Source organism: Pristis pectinata, chromosome 7 (genome assembly GCF_009764475.1).
Source record: "Pristis pectinata isolate sPriPec2 chromosome 7, sPriPec2.1.pri, whole genome shotgun sequence".
Classification (NCBI taxonomy): Eukaryota; Metazoa; Chordata; class Chondrichthyes; order Rhinopristiformes; family Pristidae; genus Pristis; species Pristis pectinata.
The window spans coordinates 12,451,524-12,467,281 of record NC_067411.1 but is presented as its reverse complement, the minus strand read 5'-3'; the positions used below and the strand labels follow the sequence as shown (position 1 = coordinate 12,467,281).

General features: G+C 40.4%; 1 protein-coding gene across 1 annotated transcript in view; it reads left to right on the top strand.

Annotated features, from left to right (window-relative positions):
• glra3 (glycine receptor, alpha 3) overlaps positions 1-12,031 on the top strand; it is a 179,238-nt gene extending 167,207 nt beyond the window's left edge. The window contains exon 11 of the mRNA XM_052019901.1: positions 11,756-12,031. Within this exon, the coding sequence (XP_051875861.1) occupies positions 11,756-12,031 (276 nt within the window). The remainder of the gene's footprint in view (positions 1-11,755) is intronic.
• The last annotated feature ends 3,727 nt before the right edge of the window (positions 12,032-15,758 follow it).

Genomic DNA, 15,758 nt, shown 5'->3' with positions numbered 1-15,758 from the left:
CTCCATCGCTACCCAGTCAAAATCCATCCACATTACATCACACTGTTCCCCAGTTCATTTGTTTTGTATCAACAGAAAGATGACCAATTTGGAGCAGACGTGGAAGAAAAATTATATAAACCACGCACCATAAAAGTTCACTAGAGAAAACAATATTTCAACCCAGGCTTCTTCTCTTGATGGGATTAAATTGCTAATTGCATTCTCTGTACATGTCACCAGCACATAGGCATCAAAATACACAAGATTCCATCTTCCTGATTTTACCACGTCAAAGGAATTTGAACACTGAGGATTGGCAAAAGGATTCTTTACCGCACTTCTGTGGGTTTTTGTCATTTTCTCTCAGTGAGTGCTGTCCTCTATATTGTTGCAGAACTGTCACTCTCAATGCTCACCAGATGTTTCACATCTGCCCCACTTGCCATTCTCTCAGGTCCCTACCATGGCTTTGTAAATAACCAGATCTCCTCAGCCCTTCCCCGACCATCCCCCATGCACTCATGTTTAGAACAGCTGAGGGTTGGGGAAACAGGGAGGCACACTTTAGGTTTCTGGGAATGTTGACCATGCAGAAAGGAGCAGAAGAGTAATGTACAGCTCCTTCTCATCATCTTCATGTGAGCCTTCAGGAAGATAGCTTTCACACTGACTTGCTTTCACTCTATTTTGCATTATACCTGATGATTTATTTCCACTACACTGACCCATTTAAGAGGTTAACATTCATTGTTCAGATTGTACTATTTCTCAATGAAAACAAGATTAAATAACTTTCAGTGTAACTGACCAAGAGCACCCATGACATCACATGATAGGATTGACCTATCTGGCTGCTTCCTGCTGTCATTCCATTGCAGTGTTCAACTTTCCTACATGAGCCTTGCTAAAGCACTTAGGAAAAAAAAGGAACAACTGTTAACACCATATGATGGCATTTTCATGTCCTAGTTGCTCTCTATGTACTCAAAGTGGACCCACTTGCATTAAGGGGTACACGTGATGGTTTGCATCTACCACAGTTGAATAACTGTTCCCAGACCTGTAGAATCTGTGAAATGATTCGATAGTCCAGCGGATTTGTTTGGACTGGAAGTTTGTCATTATTGACTTCTGATTGGATTCAAGGGTTTTGAAATGGGGCACTAATACATGGGGACCTTATTGTGTGCACCTGAAATGACCCTCTTCAAGATGATTGACAAGATATTAATTAGTTTAAAATGAGTTACTTCTCACCTCCATTCAAATAGCAGATGGATGCTGATTTTATATTGATAAGTGATTGCCCCATTCCATCATTTTTAGGACTAAGATTTACAGAGCATTGATTCATTGATACACTGAAAGTTCCTGGAAGACATTTACATAAGTAAAACAGCATTAACCATAATCAGCTTGATGTATAACAGCTTTAATTTTATGATCTCACTGTGAAGAGATAAAATTACAAATAAGGAGGCTACAGTGGCATTGCTCGTGTGACCCATGTTTGACCCTAACCCTTGGGTGCTGTCTGCATGGAGTTTGCATGTTCTCCCTGTGACCATACAGGTTTCCCCCAGGTGCTCCAGTTTCCTCTCAGACCCAAAGGTGTACTGTAAATTGTGCCCAGTGTGGGTGAGCGATCGCAGCTTCAGGCTGGAGTTGGTGGACATATGCGAGAGAATAGGTTACAGGAAAATAAATGAGATTGCTCTGAGAATGATGGGCCAAATGGCCTCCTTCTGTATATTGAAGATTTATGATTGGATGACATACTTTGACACTGTAATGGGCTAAATATAATGCATTACAGATCTTTTAGTCATTAGTTATTGAATTGAGAATTCAGTCAATGGGAACATCATCAACAGAATCAGGGCAATAATGTCCACTCCAGCATTGAGCGCACCTGTCATCTGGGAGGGCAGACTTGTTCCTTACTCAGGGTTATGTGTAAGTGGGAGGGGTCAAACAGGGACACGCAATCCCCCGTAATCATCCGAAAGATGTGAGGTGATGGATGCATGTGCAGACATTTGCCACTTAACATTAAGGACACACATGTGTGCTCCTTCACAAGCCAACACATTCACTCCCTGTCGGATCACTGGGGAACATGTGGCCTTGTATCCAGTAAGCACATTTTAATCAGAAACTCAGCAAATGATGGGGAAGAGAGGAAAAGAGATGACTAGGTGCTTCAGACGTTGTTTAATGCCTTAGTTTTCCACCTTCTGCTCCTGATTCTGGTTCCAAATGTCTCACTAACTTATCTAAGAGGGGATCCTTCATGGTTGAGCCCAGGAAATGAATGCTAGCAAGTTATTCCTCCGTAGTAGAGTGGGGATTGTGGTGGGGTGGTGAGGGTGGGGTTGAGTTGGGGGGTCATCACAACCTAATTGTAGATTTAAAACATTCTCAGGACAGGGTCAATGCTGCCAAGGCCAGAAATCATTGCTTGCCCATGGAAAAGGTAATGATGAGTGCAGTAAAGGTAATCCACAATGTTAAGCAGAAGGGAACTGCAGTACCTTTACCCAATGCCAATGGAGGATTGAGAATAAATGTCGTAAAAGAGCTAGTGTCTTACCTGGCAGAGAATTTGGAGAAGTTGGCTTTCTGCTAGAGATGTGAACTCCTTTCAAAGAAGTTTGATATCACTTTCATTGGAAAGCACATTGCAGCATAGGTAAAAGTTCCAGATGTTTTTGTCCTTCTCTAAATTGGAGGCCCAATTGAGGACTAATGATTGACTGGGCTGAGGACCTTCTAAATCTTTATGGGTCCGTGCCAGATTAGGTGTTGGCACTGAGCTTCCAGGGATATTTGGAACTACACGTTCAGCTGATGACTGTTATAAAATGGGAAACTCAATATCTATAAATTAACCTAAATCTAATATTACCAGAACGATCTTCAACTACAGGAGCATGTGTAATGTATCCTGCAGTGGACTATGGTGAGTTCTATTTAACAATAACAATTATAGGACACAGGAGCTTTAAGCTTATACTACTCTTAGCAGCAAGAAACTCACCGTAGTACACATGGTGCTTAGTTACAACACACATATTGACATGATGACATCACTATGTTCTCTGATCATGACTTATTCACATAACTCCATCCAAGTATACCACACTGCTTTCTCTCTTTACAGACATGGTGTGTAATGCATATGTAGTTATACACGATAGTGGCCTTCAAGAGGCTTTAAAATAGGCACACGAACATGCAGGGAATAGAGGGATATAGATCATGTGCAGGCAGAAGGGATTAGTTTAATTTGGCATCATGCTTAGCACTGTCATTACGGGCTGAAGGGCCTGTTCCTGTGCTGTACTGTTCTATGTTCCAAACACAGTCTTTACAGATGCATTCTGTTGACTGGTTTCCTTAGTCACCTTGACCTTTTCTATTCTGCAGTGGTCTTAGACCTTGAACCAAGCCTAAGACTGAGGAAATTGCAACCTTTTGGCTTTTTTTATCTTTATATGAAAAGCGAACTGCAAACTGAACCAATTTCTTGAATCCTGTGTGGCAAAGCTTATCTCACATAGGGGAATTCCAAGAACTATTTCAAGAACTACAAAATATTTCCAAGTCAGTATCTTGTGTTACTTCAAAGCGAGGTTGATGTTGGCAATGTTTGTATGTGCCCTGGCCCTTCCTGGTGATGGAGGTTGTGGGTTTAGTAGATGCTGCTAAAGAAGCCTTGGCAAGTTGCTGCAATACATGTAACCATTGGCATGGTCTTCTTTTCCTTCATTAGATAGGAACTTACAAAAGGCAATTGAACATGCACTTGTGCCACAGCTGATTTATAGGGAAGTATCTGGACGTAGAAGTCAGAAGACACATGAAGAGCTGAACAAGCTAATTCTGTGCTATAAGATCCACTGATTCTAAGGTTGTAATGGAAGGCGTATTCTACTGAAGTATCCTTTCACCAGCATCCCCTGGCAAAATACCAGCACGATAATCCACCAGAATCTTAGTTTAAGTCAGTAAAATCCAAGGAAAATTGTATTCTTTCTGAGCCAGCGATTTGTTTTAACTAAATGTTATGACATTTTCTGACATAGCTTAATTAATCCTACATTACAAGTTTTATCCTGTACAGTGGAATGAATCACCAAAAACTGATTTACATAGGAACTAAGCATGTAAAATACCTTCTTCAGATTTAGATTTTCCTTCATTAATTCTTCCCATCAATTCTATCTCTCTTGTATGTTCTTTATAATTTTATTTAATTACTGATGAACATATTCCAGTTGAACCTTTATTTTGCCTCCCTCTTCCATATCCCCAAAAGCCTTGGCCAACACACAGATCCCTGGTCATTCTGAGGTATCTCACTCGTGACTATATCTAGGCTTTGTTACAACAACAACAAAGAAATAGGAGCAAGAGAAGTTCACACAGCCCCTCAAACCTTCTCTTCCATTCATCAAGATTATGAAGGATCATCCTCAGCTCCACATATCCAATTATATCCTCTGACTTTCCCTGGTTGCAAAAAAATTAACAATTTTACTGTTGAATATACTCATTCCCTGGTCTCTGGGGCTGACAAGTCCAAAGATTCACTGCAACTACTTAAAGAGTAAAAGCAAATTATTCCAGGTGAACTTTGAGATTGATTACATTGAAAAGAAGATAGGGGTGAACTTTATATGTACACTGCCTTAACATTGGTTAGATCTGGCCTATCATAACTGTTGACTTGTTTTTGTCCATTTATCTAATTTTTCTTGCTCATTTTGATGCCTGCTGAGGTGAGTTTATTATGCTGCTGGGATTTAAAGCATTTTTTGTTATCTTTGAGCACTCCTATATCAGATTTAGCTGTGGTAAGTCCAAGTGTTCAACTCCACCCGTATGCTTTATCTTCCATGGCCCAGAAGCAGCAGATTTACTGTTCAACTCTGTCAACCCCACTTCTCAATATCATCCTTTCTCATGGAGACACATGAGACTGAAGATGCTGGAATTGGGAGCAACACACAAAAAGCTGGAGAAACTCAGCATCTATGCAGGGAAATGGACAGTTGGCATTCAGTAGAGATGATGGGTCTCGACCGGAAACATCGACCATCCATTTCCCTCCATAGATGCTGCCTGACCCGCTGAGTTCCTCCAGCTTTTTGTGTGTTGCTCAGCCTTTCTCATGGCCTTGTATTCAGTTAACCACATCTTAATTCACATCATCTCAAGGTAATCACTCTGACCAGATTGAAATTTACAGCACAAAGCACACCCAACTCGTATATGCATCATTGTTAATGATCCCACAAACCGCTTCCAACCTTGTTTTATCCAAAGAACCAGATTACATTATGTTCTCTTAATGTATACACAGGCATTACTGGTGAGACCAGCATTTATTGCTCATTCCTTATTGCCCTTTAACTCTGTAGTTTACTCGGTCATTTCAAAGGGCACTTAGCCTTCTGTTTAGTTGTGGGTATGGAGTCACATATAGACCAGCAAGGTAGGAATGACAGACTTTCATTCCTAAAGAACACGAATGAACTTGGTGGGTTTCCACACCAACACAAAAATTTCATGGTCGCCAATACTGATATCAGCTTTTTAATCCCACATTTAACAAATTTAAATTTCCCAGCCACTGCGGTATAATTTCTCCAATTTGCCATCCAGTGGTATAAGCACTGTGCTGCAATGTCCCTATACCTGAAAGTAAGTGTAGTTAAATCCTGATTGTACCCGAATAACTTCATTTTAATGAGTATTGGTTTCAGTCAAAGTGGTTCCAATCCCACTGTTTTACACCCTGAGCTGTCTGACAACATTGAATGTGGTGCATTAACAGTCAATTTTAACATGTCATTTCCCTTATTTTATTTTCAGTGATTGTCCAAATCTATTGAGTGAAATCTGTACAAAAATCTCCAGGTATCTGCTCCAATCTTAAATCCATGAATAGAAATCTTATATAAATAAATATAAAGGAAACAAGGAAAGTTTACCAGAATGAGAAGGGACCAACCCCTCCCCTATTCCCCCTCCCTCCACCCCCAAGAGAATTTGGTTATTTCAGGGGTCAATTGACAACTAGGAAAGAAAATAGATCGATTCCTGAATCTGAGAGATTCTTGGTTCTCAAGATACTGCCCACAATGAGATTTTGTATTCCTAATGTAAGCATTTAATTGGTTGAGCAGATGACAAGGAACTAGAGGGAGTGGGTACATTTTGGAATAAATTTGGCAGAGGTTTAGGATTGCTGAGGGGCAGGATGAACTTGACGAACTAAATGGCCCTGTCTCACTTTTATTTGTACACAATTCAAGAAGAGAATTAATATACTGACATGAAACAGTACAATTTTAAATCTGAACCCTATTTTTTTTCTTCAGCATGTAATTTGGACATTGGAATAATTTATCCTGGGAGAGCAACGTTAGAGGAGTCACTTACAGTCTAAAATTTTGTGTAACGTGCACAAGTTTACAAATTTCTATTAGGAAAATGCGGCAAGTAAATCTCCCCAAAATGATTTCTGATTCTCAATGAATTCTCTTCTCTCAGTGCCTGGAAAGATTTATTTGGGAGCACCAGAGGGCACTCTAGGTTTCTATTTGATCAGTGCAACCAAAAGAGACATTAAGAAAGTTTTTAATAAAATCCAGGACCATTTAAAAAAAAGGAAAGAACTGTGCAAAAAATGTACAAACCTTCATTCATCAGACATTGTAATTTGAACCCTGCTTTGGGGCCAACTACTGTTGATGACAGGAGAGGTACCTTAGAATTGCACCCAATCTGAGGAGCAAAATATGAGATTTTTTACTCAATGTGATCCATGTGTAGATCCCTTGTGGTGGTTGTTCTGTATGTGTTCCTGTTTTCAATGTCTCAATGTCAGCATTAGCTCATTTAATGCTATTATGTTCTTGTGTTATCTGACTGGAACTCCCTTGATTTTGCATGGGCTGTTGGATTTGTGTGATGGTACTGATTTCATTCTAAAAACCTTTCAAGCTGAAGTGCTTCTGTGTTTAATATGGGTCAGTGTCCAGTAACATTGTAGACCTAGTACCAGTTCTGGCAGGTATTGACGTGAAAAATCGTCAAGTCAAAATATATCTCAACTTTATTAAAAAACAATTTGATCGTTCCACTTGATATGTCATCAATTTCTCTACGCTTCTATCCCATTTAAGATACCTGTTACATTTAAGTTAGCAATCATTTCTATAATGTTTAAGTTAGCTGTTACAACTGACTGTGTAAAAATGCCTCTAGAAATGTGAACAATGAATCATTTCTAAAGGATGTTTCGGTTGAAATTGCAATTGTGCTTATAATAATAACCACCTATGAAAATTTCTTCTGTTATTTCAATGAACCTGTTCACACCAAGGTGTTAAAACAGCATGGAATTCATAGGGGGGTGTCAGAGTGTTAATTATTATATCGCACAGCAGAATTTCAACCTCCACATTATTGCTACCATCTAACTCTGTTTATTTCTTTTGCTTTCTTTACTCCTTGTTTATTCAGTAACCACTCCTAAAGCAAGAGGAAGACAGTTTTGTATCTCCATGTTTCTGAACAGTCGACATTGTTGGGGTTATTCACCACTTAACCCTTCCCTTCCCTCTAACAGGATTGGGCTTTTTCAGCAAAATCTGTTGATATTATCTAGTTCCACCTAGTAATTCCACCTAGTAATTCCACAGATATCAGCTAATGTTACAGAATAACATCACACAGCAGATTGTTTTATGATGAACAAGGCCAGCATTTATTTCTTGTTCCTCATTGCCCTTGCGAAAGTGATACTGAGCTGCCTACTTGAACCACTGGTGATAGTACTTCCACAGTGCTTTGAGTGGGGAATCCAGGATTTGGACCCAGCAACAATGAAAATTCAGCCAATGCGTTTCCACTTCAGAAAGGTGTATTACTTGAAAGGAGACCTGTAGGCTAAGAGCAAATGGAAGATAAGTTGCAACATAAAGAACTGATCCAATTGGTCCATACTGGTGACATGAGAGACTGCAGATGCTGGGATCTGGACCAACACACACAAAGCACTGGAGGAACTCAGCGGGTCAAGCAGCATCTATGGAGGGAAATGAACAGTTGATGTTTCAGTAGAGACCCTTCATTCTGGACCTGAAACCTCGACTGTCCATTTTTCCTCCATAGATTCTGCCTGACCCACTGAGTGTCTCCAGCACTTTGTGTGTGTTGGTCCATACTGTGTTTATCCGACACACAAGCTTCCCCTTATCACTCTTCATCAAACCCTACCAGCCCATCCTTCCGATCCTTACAACCTCTGTATTTATCTTTCTTTCCCCAAGCCATAGACCAACCACTCCACATGGCAACATATGGCAAAATCTCGCCATTGTCTGGGAAAAGTTTTCTGCTTTTTGGATTTTATCAGTGACAATTTTATATTTATTGCTCCCACTACTGATCTCTCCTATAGGTGAAAACCGATTCATAATCTGAAAAGACTTTTATGAAGTCATCCATCCTCTTCTAAAGATAAAACCTGCCTTTAGTGGAACAACATATAAAATTTCAAAAGGAATACACTAGAACTTGGGGTTGATGAATTTCTTAGAATTATGAGAATAATCAGAGCACTTGTGCAGAGCTACAGTAGGTAAATGCAGCACATGGTACAGTATCAGACCCCAGTCTGTGGCAAGTATATGTGAGAACAACAAATGGACGTACAAGTTAGGAGCAGGAGTTGGCTGCTCATCCCACTTCTCAACCTGTTAGCCTGTTCTGACATACATTAAGACCATGGCTAATCTGATTGCAATCTCAGCTCTGCATTCCTGTCCACTTCCTTTCATATATTTTCATATTCCTTCCTTACAATACAGAAGCTAGCCATTCAGCCCATCAGTTTGTGCTGGCTTTCAGAGAAATCCCATTGATTCCATTCCCTCAGTTACTTCACTGTGTGCTCACAGGGAGAATGTGCAAACTCCACACAGCACCCGAGGTCAGGATCGAACCTGGGTCACTAGAGCTGTGAGGCAGCAGCACTACCTGCTGAACCACCGTGGTGCCCCAGATCCCACACTTATCAAGTGACTGTCAGATATCCCATCAATATAGGTCTCCAGGGGTCTAGCAACAGAAAACCCGAATAAATTGGTGCTATCAGGAAAAAAAAGGGGAAACTAAATTAAGAGGGAATCAAAGATACTTGTGTAGTAATAATACAGAAATAGAAGCAGGAGTAGGCCATTCAGCCCCTCTTGCCTGATCTGCCATTCAATGAGACCATGTCTAATTTTTTTATCTTCACACCACTTCTCTACACTAACTCCAAATCCCTCCTTCCCATAATGTCCAAAGATCTATCATCCCCTGTCTTAAGTCAGCTATTGAGTCTGCACAGCCACCTTGGGCTGAGAATTCTAAAGCGTCACGATCATATGGGTGAAGAGATTCTTCTTATCCTTGTCCTGAATGGTTACTCCTTGTTTTAAGACTGTGATCCTTGGTTCTAGACAAGCCAGAGCAAATGCTGTCATCCAGTAAGAATTTTGCATACTTCAATGAGATTCTTCTAAACCTCATTCTTTTAACTCTGGAGATACAGGCCAAGTATGTTCAATCTCATGGGACGGTCATCTCACCCCAGTAATCTATCTGGTGAACCTTTGTTGTACTCCATCTATCACAAGGATATCCTTCCATAGGTAGGGAGGCCAGACCTGTACCCAATATTCGAGGTATGATCTTACCAGGGTGCTATATACTTCAGGAATAATCAGTCATAAATATCCTAATGCCAGATAACCCTGATAGCTAACTACTCTTTTACATTTTTAATCACTTATTACAAGAAATTATAAATTTGGTTTTGATCATAAGCTCATAAGAGATAGGAGCAGGAGTAGGCCATTTTCCAACACATCCCACAGACAATGCCTGGAAGTCTATCAATCTCTGTTTTGAATGAATTCAATGACAAAGCCTTCACAGCTCTTCGGGATAGTGAATTTCAAAGGCTCAACATCCTCTGAGTGAAGAAATTTCTCCACACTTCAGTCTGAAATAGCCTATCCCTTATTCTCAATCTATGCCCCCTGGTCCTAGACTCCTCAGTCAGGGGAAACATCCTCCCCTTACATCTAACCTATAAAGCCCTTTAAGAATCTTGTAAGTTTCAATGAGATTTTGTCTCACTCTTCTAAACTCTAAAAAATACAGTTCCGATTCACCTCAATCTCTCCTGGAAACAATTGAGTGAGTCTTTGTTGCACTCCCTCTGGCCATGTACATCCTTTCTTATGTAAGGAGACCAAAGATGAACAGAAGACTCCCACAGACAAGTCAAGCCTGTACCTTAACTTCATCTATCCACTTTTGGTCTGCCTCTCTTAATATAATTACCTTATTTTGTTGAATTTTAATTGACTCCCCAAAGCACAGTAGCTTTTAGGACAGAGGGTTCCAGATTTCTCTTGCTGTGAAGCAATGCTTCCTGAGATCATATCAAAGCACCCACGTTCAAGGTTTAAAGTCACTGTACATTCCTTGTTCTGGAATTTCCCACAAGATGAAATGTTCATGTTGCTCTTGTTACTGGTAAATATCCCAGGTGATATATTCCTTAGGTCAGTCCCTATCTCTCGGTAAGTGGCTCAACAGGCAATACTAGCTAGACTTACTCAGAGGGTTTATAATGGTGTATCTGAAGTCGATGAGATGGAACAGTTGTGTACTTGTTCTGCAGTGCTGGAAGGCTGCATAGTTTACTGCTGCTCCTGTTTCTTATATCTGCTTACGTTGCATCTGCACCATGCTATATCTCACAATGAGAATCATTTTCATTGTTTAGCACTGATTAGATTCATTGAGTAATACAACAAAGAAACAGGCTCGTCGGCCCACCATGTCCATGCTTGTCATCAAGCACCCACCTCCACTCATCCCATTTAGCAGTCCATAGCCTTTGATGCTTTGGCAATCATGTTCTTGTCTACATATGTATTAAATGTTGTGAAAGTACCTGCTTCCAACATCCCCTCAGGCAGTGAGTTCCAAATTCTATCCAAGCTCTGGGTGAAAAGGTTCTCCCTCGGATTCCCTCTTATCCCCTACCCTAAACTGAAGTGGTCTAGTTTTAGATTCCTCTGCTGTGGGGAAACATGTCCTATTATCTACCCTATCATATTTTTGTAGACCTCCATCAGATCCACAATGATGACATCAATAATTTCAAAAACGCTCAAAAATATTGGGAAGGATCTATATTCAACCCAGTTGTCACAATTAGATGTTCTGATGTCCATTTGATCACTGAGTCCATGAAATAAATATAACAAAACAATTTTATTAATAATAATGCTAAAATTGTAAAAGTAATACTAACCCTCAAAAAAATTGAAGGATAAAGCTGAAAAATGCCATTGAGGAAAATGAGTAAAGTAGAAGTAAAAATTCTGCTCTGAAGGTTATGTGTCAGAGTTAAATATAACACAGAAGGTCATTTTATAGGAAAAGAAAGGCAAAATAATTTGTCTAAGTTAGACATTACAAGCGTTAACACAGAACAAAATCAGCTGCAGATTGTACAATTGATGGACTGAATTATAATCAAGCATAAGGAAATATAAAGTTGGTTATTTCCATACTTTGGGTCAGGAATAAAGAGTAGATCAAATTAAGGGAATGGTATAAAGGGATAAAAAGCTGTTGTTCTTGCAACACTCTGGCTCATGTAGTTAACATTAATACTTTGCTATCTTCACAGGACGATGAGGTGAGAGAAAGCCGCTTTAGCTTCACAGCGTACGGGGTGGGACCTTGCCTCCAATCAAAAGATGGAGTCGCTCCAAAAGGGGCAATCAACACATCCCAACCTGCACCAAAAGGCCAAGAGGATATGAGAAAACTCTTCATTGACAGAGCTAAGAAGATTGACACAGTAGCACGAGCTGGTTTTCCTTTAGCCTTTTTAATTTTCAATATTTTTTATTGGGTCATCTACAAAATTCTCAGACATGAGGACATCCACCAGCAGCAATAGGCACAGGCCTCAACAAGGCATCACTTAAGCCTGAAAGGGATCCCAGTGTGATAAAGAGGTCATTTATTAGGCCAGGAAATTCATCTTTAATACTTTGAACAGTGATATTAGATGAAACTATGCAAATCTAAAAAGGAATCTAAATGAATAAATTAGTCATCCAGTTCTTTCTGCATTTTCACATCACACAGAGTACTTGAGGAAGGTATTACTCACATGGCAATGTAAAACACCCACTGAAATAATGTTCATAGTCCTTTCCTTTTTTTATGTTTTAAGTGTACTGTTTCCTGTTTGAAGAGAGCAATAAAAAATACTGCAGATGCATAAAGAGAGTACCATTATGGAAAAAGAATTCTTGGGAGAGAGCAATGGGTAATTGGTACTCAAGTCAAGTCAAGTCGAGTTTATTGTCATAAGCACAAGTACGGTGAGGCGCAGGTACGATGAAAAACTTGCTTGCAGCAGCATCACAGGCATGTAGGTTCAGACAACATGCAAAACATAAATTTATACATAAAATATACATAAATTATATAAGACCGTGAAGAAAAAAAGGAATGCAAAACAAGACATTAGAGCAAAACAAAAACACAATCGGAGAGAAGTCCGTCATAGTGCAAGAGGTGGTCCAGTGTTCTGTCGCTGAAGTTGGGTTACGGTTGTGCAGGTCATTTCAGCGTCTCTTCTCACTTGACCCATTCTTTGATTCATACAAGGAGTGGTAAAGCAACCTCGCAGAGGACAGGTCCCGAACATTTCCAATTCCGCCCCTCTCCCGCTCTCGTAGTATGTTGTGAACATTCCCCACCTCACACAGTGTAGGTTCAATGATTGCTGGGAGGAAGGTGAAGAGCAATGGAGTAAAATTTATCTATACTCAGTGGAGTTGGGATCAATAAGAGGTGATTTCTTTGAGATGTACAAGATTGTGAGATTAACAAGGGAGACACCAAGAAGCTGCTTCCTTTAACTGGAAAATCTGAAACTGAGTGTATGGTCTCAGAATTAGGAATCGAGCATGTAGGGTTGGGATGAAGAAAGGGTTGTGAATCTTTGGAATTCTCAAGGTGAGAGAGCTGTGGATTCTTACTTGTTCACCTCCAAGAGTACAATGGATTTTTGAACACAGGAATGAATGTAGGGATATGGGAATCAGGCAGGAAAGGGTCCTGAGGTACAGGATGAGCCATAACATCATCAAATGATGGAACAGCCTTGAAATGAGGGCAATGAGGTGAGAAGTTGAGTGCAGATTTCTTGTGTTCTTCTGATCTTAACCTTTGACAGTGTTGTCTCCTATCCTGGGACCAAGGAGATATGTGTCCCTTTTATTTGGATTCTTACAACCATCCCTGTTGAGTAAAGTCTCGCCCAGGCAATTACTTTAGGATTTCCCAGCTCCACATTTCTGGAAGTTAGCCATGGGCCCCTATTTCAGAATAAAGGTTAGAATGCTATCATAGATCCGGGATTAAATCGATCCCTTAGCAGCCAGATGTTGACCAATAGTGAGGGCAGAGGGATCAGTAAAGTTCATGGCACATGGTCTGCACATCCCTATGACATTTTATTTTCCTTTAATTAGGAAAGCTGCATCATGTGGGGAAAAAAAATTGGAGATAACAAAATCGCCCAGAGCTTGGGTCTGAGGAGGATATAGACAGGATATTGTTAAGATATTTATTTATTAGTCACATGTACATCGAAACACAGTGAAATGCATCTTTTTGTGTTACTGAGAATGTGCTGGGGGCAGCCCGCAAGTGTCGCCACACTTCCATCGCCAACGTAGCATGCCCACAACTTCTAACCTGTACGTCTTTGGAATGTGACAGGAAACCGGAGCACGCGGAGGAAACCCACGCAGACACACGGGGAAAATGTACAAACTCCTTACAGACAGGGAGGTAGAAGAAAGAACTGAGGGAGGTAAAAAGAAACAGTTTTATAGAGCTTGGAAGGATTAAGTCAGAAGGGAGACTTTATGTTTTACATTCATAGTTAAGGTACGTGAGCAAGACCAGAATTTATTGCCCTTGAGAACGTGGTGGTCAACCACCTTCTTGAACTGTTGCTCCCATAGTGCTGTCGGGCAAGTACAATGAAGGAATGGTGATATATTTCCCAATCAGGATGGTGTGTGATTCAGAGGAGAATCTGAGGGTCTTGGTGTTCCCATCCACCTGTTGCCTTTGGTGCTAGCGAGGTGGATTTTGGAGGTTCTGTTGGATTAGATGAGACTAAACATCAACAGGGTGAGGATGGACTTGTTCTACATATTTTCTTAAAAAACGCATATATTTTTGGATAGCTGGTGTTAAGTAAGGAGGACGGTACAGGAAAGTACTCCCTGCGATGTTGTGAAAATGCTGGATGAACTTTCAAAGCATCTGAAGACGCAAGGCAAATTTTCAGTATCTTTTTTACAAACACCAGCACATGAATTTTACAGCTTTGCTGCTTAACTACAGAGATGGAGTTTGCTTTAGTGCAGGATGTACTACATGCTGTAACTGTGTAATACATTCAGTGACTCTGACAGCTCCAGTTACACCATCTGCGCTCCAGATTAAAATAGACAATGACACAAGGTGACATCAGACTGCTACCCATTTTTGGCTCTTCTGCTTTGCATACCTGGGCAGTAACAACGACCGTGAGCAGAATTCTGCCCGCCCATCTCATTTAACCACCTGCATCTGGCTCCTCGACACAAGCCCAAGCCACCATCTCTCCAAATGAGGAGCACAGAAAGAAGTTGCTCCTTTTCAAGAAAATTGAAAGACGTAAACTGCACAAGGTCAGGGCATTGATGCCTGTGACCTTCCAGGCTTCACTGACTGCCACTGTAAGGTAGCTTTAGCAGTCTACAAACGCTTCACGTGATGGGGTGTGAAATGCAAGAACAGGAGCTTATTTAAGATGTTCAAAAGTGGACAATATGGGGGAAGCTTTAATGAGTGCCCATTTTAGCTTAGCTAGGATTTCTCAAATAAGGTCTCCAAAAAAGTGCTTTTGAGTACTCCTGTTACAAGATAACCAGAGGCTGACATGTTGTAGGGTTTTCCTGGCTGGAAAGAGAAAGTTCAGTGCACCACCCCCCAATATTCACACTTGGCACCAAGAGCTAGTTTCTAATCACATGTGCTTTGTAATGTAGAGAGACTGCCAGGGGTTCATTGTGATTCTGGATGATCTTGTAAAACAGCTTTATGCAAAATGATTCCCTCTGAAGAGTGTAAACTTAAAGAGAAAGCTTTTACTTTTACGTCCTTGGAATAGGAGACCTTAACATGGACCTAGAGGATCTGCACTGACCATGCTCCCCACAGCCTCCCCTGTTTATAAATGGACCTCCAGTCAGCTGTACTCTTGGAAGTTAAAAGCAAGTCTGGTTTGAAGTCAAGCCTTAGAACTGTGTCTTGGTGAATCAGTGTGCCCACTGATCTTGCACACACGCAGACACTTTTTACTGTTAAGGGAACAATACATATACCGATGATTTTACAACCATTCTGAAACTTACAAGCAAAAACTAATGGACGGTTTTCTTTTTTAAAATTTACTGCCTCGAGGTGTCTTTTAGAGAGAGGACAGAATTTCCAAAATTGCTTCCTATATTTCTCTAGATGTTGCATGTTATTTATTACTGGAGGCAAAGGTTTTATTTCTGGCCATTAGTACTGTCTAAATGAAAATTTTAAACAAATGTATTTAACAAATG